This window comes from Phallusia mammillata, chromosome 8, assembly GCF_965637545.1.
Source record: "Phallusia mammillata chromosome 8, kaPhaMamm4.hap1.1, whole genome shotgun sequence".
Taxonomy (NCBI): Eukaryota; Metazoa; Chordata; class Ascidiacea; order Phlebobranchia; family Ascidiidae; genus Phallusia; species Phallusia mammillata.
Genome location: NC_137259.1, coordinates 7,148,972 through 7,163,018, shown reverse-complemented (window position 1 = coordinate 7,163,018; position 14,047 = coordinate 7,148,972). Strand labels below are relative to the sequence as shown.

The window sequence follows — 14,047 nt, the reverse complement described above, 5'->3', positions numbered from 1 at the left end:
GCCCAGAGCGCCGGTTCATACCACTGCATGACGATTAGTCCTGAAATAACTCCCATAGGTGCTCGATAAGCCCTGACGAAGCGATAGACTTGATAAGGCGGCGCGACTGTGAACGATCATGAAACGGGACATAGGAATTTTGTGGTTCATTAGATTGTGTCCTTTTCATATAGTTTATTACGTTGTTAAGGTTTCATGCCTTAAAGTGTAGCTTTTAGTGCAATTGGGTGTTTATAATTCGTACTTATGATTATTGGGTGTTATTGCTACATAATGTTAAACGATGGTGAAATATAAAAAGAAAGTTGTGCTATTGACTGTAAGGGAAAATAAAATATATTTTTATGCCAAAGAACCACCATTACAACAACCATTACCCAGCTTTTTAACCAAAGTTAATTAACCTTTTGAGAAAAAATACATGCATGAGATGCACAAACCTGCTGATGTGAAATAAACTTAGTTTGTGAAGATGGCGGGTTAACACGTCGGACGCCAGCAATTGCTCTTGTCTCATCTGGTTGACGAAGATTCAGGGGCTCCACTGGCCGAACTGGGGCCACAAACGGCTTTTTCGGTGCCGGGGGCTTCTCAAGTGATGATGATGATGTAGATGACGCAAATGAAACGGCAGATGCTGATTGGTTAATGGATGATGACTTAGCAGACAGCTTTTCGCTGACGCATCTGACGTTTTGGCTGTTGCTCTCAACATATGATTCCTGCACCTGTCTCGCTAGGTTTTCGCTTGATTTGATTTGCTCAGAGCTTTCGTAGGTGCTAATGGTTTCTGTTTTGCACTCAAAGCTTTGTGCTTCTGAGTAGGACTGTTCAGTATTGTGGAAGGATTCGTGAGTTGTTACCTCTTGCATTTGTCCAGCTTCCAAGGTGACTGTTTCTTTCTTGTTAGCGCTCGCCATCATTCGGCGTTGGCTCTGTTTGAAAAGATACAAAAAAACGCATTTAAGTATGTTTACAACTTTCAATGGCCTTGGTTTGTAAACATAAGCATTACATGTTTTTTTAGAGCACTGGTTCGTAACTGAGAAATTATGTACATGCAGAGGGAAATTCTACCTAAAATGTGGTTTGAAGTTTTACTCAAATATGTAAGTTTATAAATCTGATTGTGTAATCAGAAAGGTCAGTAGTTTCAATCGAATAAAAAACATTATTGTTAATGTACGGCACAAAACACCATCATAAAAATAACAGAGGGGCGGATTCAACTTGGTGATTGAAAAAATTGAAGGACCGCTGTTTTGGAGAATCAAATAGCATTGTTATGTCGGTTTTGTACGCGGTATTAATCTTACGTCTTCAATATTCCATGGTGCAGGAACCGGAGTGGTAGGAGTTGCCGGTTGTTGTTTGCGTGTAGGTGAAGGAGCTTGTACACTGTGGACTTTACGCATTGGAGACGCTGATTTGTCTCTTGGTGATTTGCTTCTTCGAAGCTGCAATGTTACACCGTGGTTATACTTGCCTGTTGCCAAATGGTTAAGTTGTAGATTTTCAACTTACGACAGGTGGACTCATTCTGACACTTCTGATTGGTGAAGGACTTTGTCGTCGAATTCCCGCCTTCACTTTCGTCTGCTTTTGTGCGGTTTTCATTGTCTGGCTTTTTGACATTTCCGATGATTTGACGCTTCCGGTTCTCTGTTCCTAAAAATCGAAACAGTTTTAAAATGACGTCATCGTGAGCATACAAATGTTGTTGTTTTTAATTTTAAATCTTGAAAAAACTAAATTTGAAAAAAGAAATAAATATACGTCGCCATACAGAAGAGCTAAAATTGTTTTTTATCTAACTGTTTTTTATCCAACTAAAATTTAAAACAGTTATAAAATGACGTCATCGTTATGTCATCAACATTTATTTAATTTACGTTTTTCAAAAACGTCTTTTTAAGTGTTGATTTTATGACGTCACATTTAAAACGTCGATTAGAAAAGTTTTTCATAAACAACTAATGAACAAATGACTTCAAAGATGTAAAAGTGTTGCTCCATCAACTATGACGTAATACACCATGTGTGGTATATACCTGTGCTACTGACGTCCTTTGCATCTCGTATTCATGCGCCCGCTTCACAGCCGACATTTCGTCCAATTCTGATCGTGACGTCATTAGCATTTGACGTTGGTCTAATCCAGTTTGGTTTTCCATATCCATACGACCGATCGTTACTGACTCGTCTCCTACACATGTAAAAACCCATTTATAAAAGCCTAAAATTTCTTTACGAGCTTGTGACGACGTTGTTGCATTGTTTTACAATTAGTAAAGTCACGTGACGGTTCTCGACCAATCACAGCGTCTCCCACTTACCGGAGACAGTAAGAACGGCTGTGGAGGTCGCCTTTCCACCCTGGTTTGATGCAGTGACTGTGAAACGACCGGTGTCTTCCTCGCAAGCTTCCACAATAGTAAGACTGTACAGATCGCCCTCGCAACGAATCTGAAAGTCGCCTGAATTGCGGATTTCGGCTCCCTGCAAAACGATAAAGAAGTTGAAATGTGTATTATGTTGTTTTCTTACTAGTTTTGAAGTTGGGATGAAACTTGGTAAAACAGAGATAGTTTACGGGGAAAAGGGCAATTGAAAATTTAGAACCGTTTTTCGCTGGCAGTTGAGGGTTAAAAAATAGAAAATTTAAGTGTTTTTTTTGTTAAGGGCATACAAAGCAAATTTAATGTATGGATTGGTGTTAAATCGTTATGTAGGTTTGGCGAAATAGGCAGTCTTGCTGCAGTTTAATCCTGTCCCTGTGGTATAGAATAGGGGTAAAGGCAACATACAGAAGCAAACTGAATTTGACTGAGTGTGAACAAAATCTGTTGTTCATCTCACCTCTCTATACCACTTTACACGTGGAGTGGGAATGCCAGATGCTCGTACTTGGAAACACACGGGTGTTCCTTGTGCCACTGTGATGTTCGCAAGTCGCAGTATGAAGTCTGGTGGCACCGTGGTAGCTGTAAGGAAGATACAAAAGGTTATTAACAATTAAATACATGATAATTATATCGGTGTTATTAACACCTTTATAGGATACAATTGATCATTGGCACTTGAGTATAGATGAGTTTGGACACAATGTTAAAAAGTGAATTTCCAATTAGGAAATGGCGTGTTAATTTAAACAACCCAGCAAATCGCTGTATGTTAAAAAAGTTCTTCACAAAAAATGGATTTAGGAAAAAAACAAAAACAATTTTGGATCTGTTTCGTGTTTGTTGTTATGTGCCTTGTATATATAAGTAAACGTATAATAATTATACGTATAACAAATAACTATTAGGGCGCTTATTTACCTCAAGATTGTGAAAAATATATGAGCAACGATGCTTTGCAGTGACAATTATCAATCAGACTTACTTTGTACTACCAACTCAGCGGTGCTGGACGCTTGACCAAGGTCACTAAACGCCTTGCACACAAACTGCCCTGCGTCCTCATCAAACACTTCTGGGATGTGAAGACTCGTTCTTCCATCGACTCCGTAAGAGATTTCGTAGTTGACGGACTTGGTGACGTCATCGTTTCCGTGGTACCAACGTACCTCGGGTCTCGGGAAGCCTGTACGAAATTGCATTTTATTTTATATGCCACATGTATGGGGATACCCATATTTGGCTAACTGTTATGTAACATTTGCAATGACGAAACGGCCGTTAACATTTTCAGGTGCATATTTAAGCACTTTTCTAGTATTTATTTTGTACACCCAACCGACTTTAAAAGTTAACCAAATAAAGATGAAACTAAAAATATATAAATTTTAAAAATAAGTAGAAAATATCTGTTAAAATTATGAGAAAAAATGAAAATAATATTTACAAAATATGTTTTTGGATTTATAATAATAATTAGATAACAGTATCATTGGATGTTTAATTGTTGTTCTTCATTTAAAATAAAAACACCAGCAACACTATTTACAAACTTTTTGCGCATCTGGATTGGTATTGGTTTTTAATTAACAGATTTCTTTTTAGTGGAACAATAAGCGAAATACACGGGACGTAAAAGGCGGTTGGAAAAAAAACAAAAATAAAATTCCCTTACCGGTTAAAATTGCCTCAAAGCAAACCGACCCTCCTTCGACAGCAACGACGCTTTGGAGAGGCTGGATGAAGCGGGGAGGCTCCAGCGGCATCTCGGCCACGTTGCCATGGCTACTCATCTCGGTGGAGGAACTGAAAAAGCGTTGGTTTTCGGCCATCACGTTGCTCGGTTGCTTACACGTGAACAAAGGAAATATGGCGAAAAGCGAATGGTGGTGAAAGCACTAATTTTTTAGGGATGTTACTAAAAGATTATATGTGCGTGTGTATGTATATGGTGTGATGTGTAAAAGTGTGTGAAAATGGAGTGAAATTAAACTACAAAATTAACCTGCAAATAGCGAATAAAAAACGGTTAGTAAAGCTTGTATGAAGCAAGCAATAATGGGTTAGTTGTTGTAACTATCACTTAGATAAGACTCTTGATTATTTTTTCGCATGGTTAAAATTGTTTGAAATATTTTTTCGTTAAAACTAAAACTGCGTTTTTTTATTCGTTCTCTATCTTAATATTTTTCCTTACTCTTTATCAACTTAAAACGCAATATATTTATCAATATTTTAGTTACAAAAGACTCTTAAGGTTCAACATAAATATCGTGTGTATAACATGCGTTTGCAGCCAATGGTTGATATCAGCTTCTAACATTTAAAACTTTGTGACTAAAAATCAACATGAGTAACGTGCATCGTGATAAGCAACCAAATCATGTGACATTCCCGTGAAATGAAGTGTCCGTGATTTTTGCGCTCACCTCCAACAAAACGACGTTTTTCGCTACCCCTCCTGGCCCTAACAATAAAAACTTAACCCCTACCTAATCACAAAAAACCTAAAACCTTTAACCCTACCAAACACGCCTTGATAACCTAACCTTAAACAGTAAAACTCTTATGACTAGAAAGCCCTGACGGTTCTTGTCTCTTGGGACGCAAGGGCTGTGAATATATACCGGCCTTGAAACACAAGAAAAAGGCAAGTTTGCATACAGACAGGCGGTCGCGCGGTGTTATTTTTAGGCCATCACCAGTCGACGGCTGTGCCGCGCACGCACAAGAAACAACTGCATAAGAAACCCGGATACATTGTGTCACTTAGCAGTCCTTGGTTGTCTTTGTAGGCGCGAGAAACGCACGCACACACGTAGTAAAGAGTAGGGGTGGGATGAAAGTCAATTAGCCCGTCAGCTCAGACCCGTCTGCTTATTGTCACACGAATCGCAAACGGTAAGACTTGTCGTCTGCGGTTAGACCACGCTGTCAAGATTGTGACAACTGTCATTAGATCTTGCCGCCAAAGTGTCACCTTGCCCGTTGAATAGCAAAATTTTAAACTTTGGGCTTAAATTTATTCAGTGTTTGATTCGAAACTGACGGCATTCAGTTTAAACCTTAATTGACACAAGACTGTATTCTTTGACAAATATTATTTGTTACGTTAACAAATACTGTGCCGTTATAGAGACACTTACGATTATGGAGTACTGTATTAATACAATTTGTCAAATTAAATGTATTTTCCTGCATATACATTGCACGTTTACTACCAGCGCCAAAAATTTTATGTCTACTACCAGCGCCTAAATACGAAACTCTTCCAAATATCGATGAGAATCCAAAAATACCAGATCTTTCCAGACTTAAAAAACAACGTTATTTCGATTTTTTACCATTCCGTATTCGCAATATGCTTTGAAATGTTCGATGTTAATATCCGGAAGCTTATGTTTTTCGCTGAGTACAAAAATGAACAGGACAAGTACTTGAAAGGGTAGTTAGACTAAAGTCATGAATTGACAGATGACTTTGTGCACGTGTGTGCAATGGCGACTCTAGCGGACAATGAAAAAGTGCGTGAAGGTGAATCGACTTTGTTATTTTACAGTACAATTTTACCTCTGCAGAGATTCCCGTGGAGACAACTTGATCTTCAAACTCGATTTAACAGAAGGCGATGGAGGTGATTTCTTGACATTCACCACTGTGCTGCACGTGTCAGTTGACGAAAGCATCTAAACAAAGGGGTTTGTGTGAAAACTTCAGATTTGGAGCATTATCACTGTGCCCCACAAAAGGAGTTATGGAAATTGGAACCAAAACCCCGATTTTTTTACAACTAAGCTCGAAAGTAGCTGAAACAAATAATGTCGAGTGTAGATTCAGACCCAAATCAAGTCCGTTTAATTGAAATTCAAGTCAGAATCCAGTAAACCCGAAACCGAACTTACCCCAAAAGCCCGGTACGACTACATGTACTATTGTGGTAACAACTTTAATAAATTTTGATGAAATACATTAAAATAAAACATTTTTATTTTTGTTTTGTAATATCTGCTATGGTGGGTCTTTGTAAACCATTTGAACCCCTGGCAACACAATTTTGACTGTAAATATAAGAACCATGTAAATTAGACAAATGAAGTGATGCGCTGGGACAATAAACGTAAAAACTCGATAGGGGTTCATACTCGGCTGGGAGCGTCCTGGGTCAAAACCCCGTGAGAGACATAAATGAACAAAAAAGACACACGACCATTTCAACCCGTTTAACAAAATGTGTTTGAAACTCACTTGTAAAGACGTTTTGAGGGGCTTAAAGTTTTTTTTTAAATTACCGTTATGAGAAATATTTTCGAAACTAGTAAAATGTTACCCAAAATATATCAAGTATTAAAGTATACCGTTAGTGTGTCCGTTTCACTATCCGTCCCTACTCTTCCAGGGCGTCCGTCTAAAATGTTTATTTCTCCGTCACCATGGTGATTTGTTTCCATCCGCATTGTGCATTTCTTTAACACCGGCGTTCGTCGATAAGAGAGAACATTCTTAAACCGTTTGCGTGGAGATCTCATTACACCCTTTGCAACATCTCCCTTCACCTGCGAACAATTTAATACTGTATTGCTAGTAGCCTAAGTTGTAAAAAAGTAAAAGTTTGTCATTTCAAAATTTTTTCCATGTTAAACGGTTTCGTTCAACAGCAAGAACACTGAAGAAACATAGGTTATCAAGCGTCCTGTTATTTGAGTTTTGCTTAAGCGTGCTGGGTTTTTATGTCGTAGGATCGCAACCATCACATAACCTGTCCGGCTTATAGCTGGTTGTAATTAAACATGCAGGTTCCGCTGGAAACCCAAAATACAATATTTTGATAAAGTCACGAAAAACGAAAATTAACGCCTTTTCCACCTTTAAAGCCACTTGGTACATGTAGTGAATGATTAAGCATTGGATGGTTATACACATCATAAGGATAACCAGCACAAAGTTTATAATGTGACATATTATAGCAAGTTATAGGCGAAAGACGATAGATAACTTAGTGCTGTATATAAAAACTGTCCTGGTACATTACTCTGTTTTAGATTTGTTTACCTTTACTTTCGTTCTTTGGGGTGTTTTGTTTGGCGATGTTGTACTTTTCTGCAGCGATCGTTTGTTGCCTTTGACATGAACTACAACTGAAAAAAGACAAGATAAATATTTTAACAAATTGCAAAAAACAAATTTAAGCCAGCAAACATGAACAAGAGAAGACTAAAATTTGCAGTAGATAATTTTTTAACCTATCAACCCCACATACCCTTATATGCAATATAAACTACACATACTTACATTTCTTGGGACCCAGTTTTCCAGAAACACCAGGCAGTGAAGAATCGCTGCTTAATCGAAAACATCCATCGCTAGGGTTTTTCGCTAACAAGTCATCGGTTAAATCGCTTTCGTCGACCAACTGCCCACGTGCTTGTTTTGCCAGGACCAATGGAACTTGGCAGGTGACAGCGTCTGCCGCTACTAGACAATCCGTATCCCAAGCCGATGAGGCTGTTGATAGCAATGATGCTGTTCTTGGATGCAGGATTCTGTCAGTGCGATCGCTCTCCGTACTTGATATGCTGGTCTGTGGTTTGTGAATTGGTGTAAAATGTTTGAAAGAAATTGAACGAGATTTGGGTGACTTTGCAATACAGTGAGATTTGTGTAGTATAGACTTCTGTGTGTAAGATTTCTGCGGCGACTTGGACTTAATTGTTGAATTTCGTGGCTTCACGGTGACTTGGATAGCCTTGTTGAGTGGTCGTGGGGAGGTAAGTTGCAAACTCTTGTTAGTTTTTAACAAACTGGGGGTGTTAGCTTGCAGAAGTTGCACAGCAGCTAGGGACTGATGATTGTTTGCTGAAAAAAAAATTCAAGATTATTAAATTTACTTTTAGGGCAAACTGATTTGCTGAAAACAATCACATAAGGGCAAATTATTTGACGTCATTACATTTTACAACTTAGTCATTTAAAATAAACTTTGTCTCAATCCTACTTATCCTTCATAAACGCAAAACAAACACTGCATTCTTATTCCCATTGTTGCAAAATAGTCAAGTAATTATAAGTCCTGAATTGATCGTTACGTCATGGACTATGTGATACAAACAAGCTATGTGATATAAAAAAAACAGCACGCAAACTAAGGTTCTACCTTTAGTTGAGTCCATCACATTCTCAAGATTGACCTGCATCTGCCTGTTTCTAACTGTTCCAGTTTTTACTAAACGATATTGTTCCACGTTCACATCCTGCTTGACTGTGAATGTTTCTGTTCCGTAGCTTTCCCATCCAATGTTGCCAGTGGTTTTGGGGCGTTTGTGAACACCCCCTTTGGAGTCATTTTGGTAAAAACTGGCACCTGCAGACTCCAACTTTTCTGATTGAGCTTTATGCAATTGATCCGGGACAGTATATTCCAATTTATCCGGGTCGTTTAGGTCCGGTATGATTCCAGTCAATGCGTCGGCTTCCAGAAGTCCATCGGTGTCGCAAGGCGATGGACAAATCAAACTTTTTGATTCAGACACCTTGTTTATACTTGGAGAATCTTTTTGTTGCTTGTTTTGAAATCTACAACACATAAATTCATGTTCAAAATAACTTTACAATGATGGGGTGTCCCGTGTGCTGTAAACTTACCGATGAAATGCAGAATTTGTACTTTGGTTTATTGGATGTTGTAAACTCGATTGTGGCGCCTTTGTCACAGGAATGTTGCGCGACATCTGAAAATTCATTTAAATTTAGTGGCTCATTAGCTATTTTCTGATGTTTTTCATTATTTGTTTAGATCAGGGGGGTCGCCAACCCGCGGCTTCGGAGCCGCATGGGCCTCTTTGATCCCTCTAAGTCTAAAGCGGCTCAGTCTTTGAAATTACCAAATGTTTTGATAGCACATTCCGTGACGATTATTAATGCTATGTGACAAGACTGATTTGTCAAGTGTACCTTATATGCAAGTAACTAACTAACAACTAAATGTCGAAAGTCGTGAGACAAAAACGTTTTTGCAGTGGCATTTCATTTCAAATTTCAAAACGGCTTTGTGGTTCCCAGCGTTGTTTTAGTCCGAACGGCTCCGAAGAGCGGTAAAGGTTGACGACCCCTGGTTAGTTCTTCCAAAAACTTCTAAACATCGACGGAAAACACAGTTTTTTCATTTTACGGTAACAACTTATAGTTCCTTGCAAACAGTTAAACGTACCTCACTAAGTGTTTAAATTTGCTTAAATTCTAAAACATTTTTCTATTCACCTCTTACATAAACCTCACAACTATTTGTTAACAATCAGATGAAACGTCGTTTCATCTGCTACAGAACTTCATTCTAGCTGAGTCTATGTCCTATCAGCTACAGCCCGTCTGCTTATTCTCATATTTTTTCTAAACCCTCCACGTTAATACTACGCTACAAATGTTGTATGGTGAAAATGATTTAATGGTGAACAATATAAATAGATGAAGTAACAAAAAAACACAACCGGGTATTATTTTGCACAGTGAAAGCATACTCGTAAAAGCAGTGAAAAAAATGGGAGAGCAATCCAAAACTCGTGGCTTTCGTGGCAAGATAACGCAAAACAGTCGTAAAGTGTGTTCAAACAAATGCGATTTAGTTTGTTGTGATTCATGCATGAGTTAGTGAAAAACGAAAACTGACGAAATATCGACAAAAAATTCGCTTCAATAGAATTAAGAAAACCTTGGTCTAATCGCCAAACACTGAATTGCTGAAAAGGGGCAAAAAATATCAAAACATTTGGCAAACTAGTTATGTGTTATCAGGATAGGGTTGAACTTTAGGCAACCTTCAGTTTCTGGGGTAGAAATGTTTGCAATGTAACTGTATGATAAGCACGCCACTGTACAGATTACAGTTACCAACACGTTTTGTTGGGTATATTATGCTAGATGATATTCTACGTTAATCTTGAACAAACATTTGGCAATTTATCACCCTACAAAACCTGCCACCGTAAAAAATACTATAAAATATCACCGACTGGAACGATAGAGTGTGAAAGGCAACGGCAAGAGTCAATGGTGTCAATAATGCAATAGATTATTGTCGTTAATAAGTGGCTTCACACACTTTGGTGATGTCAATGTCACGTGAAGTTAGTAGATACAGTGCTGGAACACGCGGTGGACGATTAGCCTCTTCAGGCAAACCGGTAATATACCTTTTCGCTTTCGTCAGTTGAACCTGTGGACGCCCCCTCAGAACCAACTGCTTTAGGCTTGGGGCGCTCACGGTCAGCAATCCACGATGCCGCATACTGGTCCAACTCCTTTTCCCAAAACCTTCGCCGTCGCTGCCGGGCCGATCGACCTTGGCGGGCCGGTTTAGGTGGAGGCGTCTGACCCCTGCTGTTGGTTGTGAATGATGATGTTGAAGGCGTCCGGTCGTGTGATGTGGATTTTGCAGAAGATGGTGGCGTGTTTTGATCGTCGTCTGTGATTGTCGGCGCATCAGCTTTACGTGCTGGAATTATTTAGATTTTTTTTAATACCGTACACTGTGTAATTATTGATAAAACTTTTTTTAAAAAATTGATTACCATACAGTACAGTTTGCTCATGCATAATTTTGCTTGGAGGTTTAAATCATAGTTGTTTCTGCTACTCAAAATGCATTGATAGCTTAAAATATATAACTTTTAGTTGATAGCAAAGTTAATTAGAAAAAAAACGACTTGTTTACATCCACTCTCATTGTTTTAATTAGCAAAATTATGTTACAGTTGAAAATAAACGGTTGCAGTTAGGGAAAGACTTTTTGGGGTAATAACTACAAAGCGCCTGTTTTTTACCCGTTAGGACTCGCTCGTTTCCAGCAGCAATGTCACTGTCAGAGTAGTTTGACTCGAGGAAATACTCTTCTGATGCTGACGACAAGGACATCGACGATGAACTCGTATCGGTTTTCGGAGTTGGACTGCACTGGTAATCAGGTTTGGGTTTTTCGCGAGTTTCTGGAACTACGTGAGAAGCCAGTTGGTCAATAGATCGTAGTACATAAATCTCTCATATATACAACAAAAATTTTTATTAGCTAGTTTGCGCATTCAAATTTATTCTATTTAACGTCCATTAAAAGAGCAAACTGCTGCAATCCCAAAGAAAGATTTTGATTTTAACATGTGTGTACGAAACACACCCCTTTTTGTTAGAATAAATGGCACACATTATCAAAATATCGGAGAAATCTCACGAAGCAAATTACTGTTTTCTAACAACCCATTTTCGTGAAATCCGGGTATTTTCAAAGATTTTTTACTTAATCGGTTTAAGTGGTCGAGTTTTAATCAATTTTGTGTACTAATGTACTAATTTGAAATTGACTCGAGACACTGCGAAAGACTCCACTTTATATTAAACACGGAAATAATTACAGTACACAGACTTGACTTAGACCTACAGTACGCAGACTTAAAGTGATTCGACATTTTAGTAGTTTTAGACTAGGGTTGCCATATTTTATGATACACAATCCCTGACAAAATTTATCTCGGTTGCGTTAACCCAGTTTTTCGCAAACTTTTAAGTCTGAATGTGTATGTCAGAAAAACAAAAGTTGATTGCAGGATTTTAGCTAGTTATGCAAAATTTTTGCATTTTTGTTAGTTGTCATGCAATAAAGCCTATTGTTTAGCAATGGAAACGGTCGATTCTCACTTTCACTTTGATTTAAACTTATTTAGTTGCACAAACTGAGGCCAAATAAGAATATAGGATTACTTCCACCTTTTCGCGGTCCCAGCAAAATGCCCTAAAGGACCGCGGACCCCCGCAGTTTAAGAACCGCTGCGTTAACCATTTTTGCGATCCAAACACTTCTATTCCGGAATAAATTTAGAATATTCGGAAGTCACATGGACGGCGACACGAGAAAACGTTAGATACGATACTCTGATCCTTGTCAATTAACTTTGTGCGTAGGCTTCTGTTTAGTTAAGTTTATTAGGCTAAGCTCACTACTCTTACTATCCTTGAAACAATAAGCACATATATCAGGGGTCGCCAACCTGTACCACTCTAAAACCATTCGGATTTCACACAGAACTAAAAAAAACAATGGGAGTCACAAACGACCTTTTTAAATTTAAAATAAAATGCCATTGAAAAAATGTTTTTATGTCACAAGACATTCGACTTTTCGTTGTTAGTTAGTTTCTTGCATATTAGGTACACAGTTAAAGCAAATGAATTTTTTATTTGTGTATTTAACGCGTGTTGTCAGTCAACTAATAACTAGTGATGTACCGAATCGGCTAAATTTCGATTCGGCCGCAACCGAATATTCGGCGGTTTTGACGAATAAATTCGGCCGAATCAACCGAATCATTTATGGCGTCATGCGAAGTCGTACGCTACGCGTTTGACATGAAAAAATGTTTATCTACCAGGCAATTAGTGCAGGATAGTTGTGTTTCGTCCTTATTTCAGTTCTGTGGGGTTTAAAATTGCCTCAAGCATGATTGGCAAACTGTCAATCAATTAAAAAAAATTGACTACAGTGGGAAAAACGATAATGTGTTGAAAAAGATACAAATTGACGCGATTTTCGTTAGGTTTTGGCTTTTGAAAGATTGCGTGATACCTTAATAAGCAGAAAAGACACGTTTAACGCTTTAAATTTGTGTTCGTAAAAGATTCGGTTTCGGCCGAATCGCAACAAATTAATCGGCCGAAACTGAATCTTTGCAAAAATGACCGATTCGGCCGAATAAATTAAACGGCAGAACCGAATATTCGGTACATCTCTGCTAATAACAAACAGGTATTGTTACGCGTGCATACACACTGCAAAACGAAACAGTAACCTTGTACGTTAACCTGCCCGTCGCCAGTTTACCTCTTTAAGTTTCATGGTATACACGCGGTTGTAGCTAACTACTAGAAACTTCGTTGGAACATTAATTTCATGGTATATCTATATTTTTTTTCTTAAATTCCTGACTTTTGAGTACATTTTAACATTTCTCCCTGACGCAGATTTAAACACTTAATTCCCTGACATGTCAGGGAAAATCCTGACGTATGGCAACCCTAGTCTAGACCAAGTTCTGTTTTTCATTACATGCCAGTATCGTAGTGTGTCAACCTTACATACCTTTCAGCATATCTAGTGTCCTGGAATCAGGGGGTGGCGGGAGATCGTTAACAGGTTGCTCATGAACTTCAGCGGAAGTGTCTTTGTCTTGTGGCGATGAGGCCTGAAGGTTTTCATCAAGTAAGACCGATAAGTCGTAAGGCTCTATCTTTCTTACTGGCTCTTCGGGTAAAGAAGAGTCTGCCTCTGGTCGGCGAACATTGTTCTTTACTCCTTCAAGCAGACTATGAAGATTGTCTACTTCAGACCTGGGTGAAAGATTGGATTTGACAAATTAATAAAGCACAGAATTTGCTGCACACAAACCAGAGTTCTAAGTCATCATTATTTGTGCTGCAAATTAGAGGGCCTAATACGAGCTTTGTTTTGCAAACAAATCCACTTTTCGAAATAGAGAAATTTAATACAGTAAACCGTTGTTCGTCGGAAGTTTTCCCAGTCAGAATTTATAGTCAGCGGTAGCGCCACATGGTTCGGTATACTAATTGGTTTTGATGCCTAATGACTGCCAGACCTTTTCACGTGTGCA

The 14,047-nt window shown here is 38.5% G+C and overlaps 2 protein-coding genes across 3 annotated transcripts in view; both read right to left on the bottom strand.

Annotated features, from left to right (window-relative positions):
* The window catches only part of LOC145204195 (titin-like), a 140,069-nt gene extending 135,635 nt beyond the window's left edge, over positions 1-4,434 (bottom strand). For both annotated transcript variants that reach the window (XM_080076657.1, XM_080076658.1), the window contains exons 1-8: positions 4,078-4,434; positions 3,388-3,588; positions 2,860-2,984; positions 2,337-2,499; positions 2,052-2,206; positions 1,525-1,668; positions 1,317-1,457; positions 441-935 (exon numbers count right to left, since the gene is read on the bottom strand). In XM_080076657.1, coding sequence (XP_079932783.1) covers positions 441-935; positions 1,317-1,457; positions 1,525-1,668; positions 2,052-2,206; positions 2,337-2,499; positions 2,860-2,984; positions 3,388-3,588; positions 4,078-4,234 — 1,581 coding nt within the window. In that variant the 5' untranslated portion in view covers positions 4,235-4,434. The remainder of the gene's footprint in view (positions 1-440; positions 936-1,316; positions 1,458-1,524; positions 1,669-2,051; positions 2,207-2,336; positions 2,500-2,859; positions 2,985-3,387; positions 3,589-4,077) is intronic.
* Positions 4,435-5,968: 1,534 nt separating this feature from the next.
* Positions 5,969-14,047, bottom strand: part of LOC145204695 (uncharacterized) — a 37,468-nt gene continuing 29,389 nt past the window's right edge. The window contains exons 45-53 of the mRNA XM_080077288.1: positions 13,519-13,766; positions 11,216-11,383; positions 10,586-10,887; positions 9,042-9,127; positions 8,554-8,972; positions 7,692-8,255; positions 7,452-7,537; positions 6,758-6,955; positions 5,969-6,088 (exon numbers count right to left, since the gene is read on the bottom strand). Coding sequence (XP_079933414.1) covers positions 5,969-6,088; positions 6,758-6,955; positions 7,452-7,537; positions 7,692-8,255; positions 8,554-8,972; positions 9,042-9,127; positions 10,586-10,887; positions 11,216-11,383; positions 13,519-13,766 — 2,191 coding nt within the window. The remainder of the gene's footprint in view (positions 6,089-6,757; positions 6,956-7,451; positions 7,538-7,691; positions 8,256-8,553; positions 8,973-9,041; positions 9,128-10,585; positions 10,888-11,215; positions 11,384-13,518; positions 13,767-14,047) is intronic.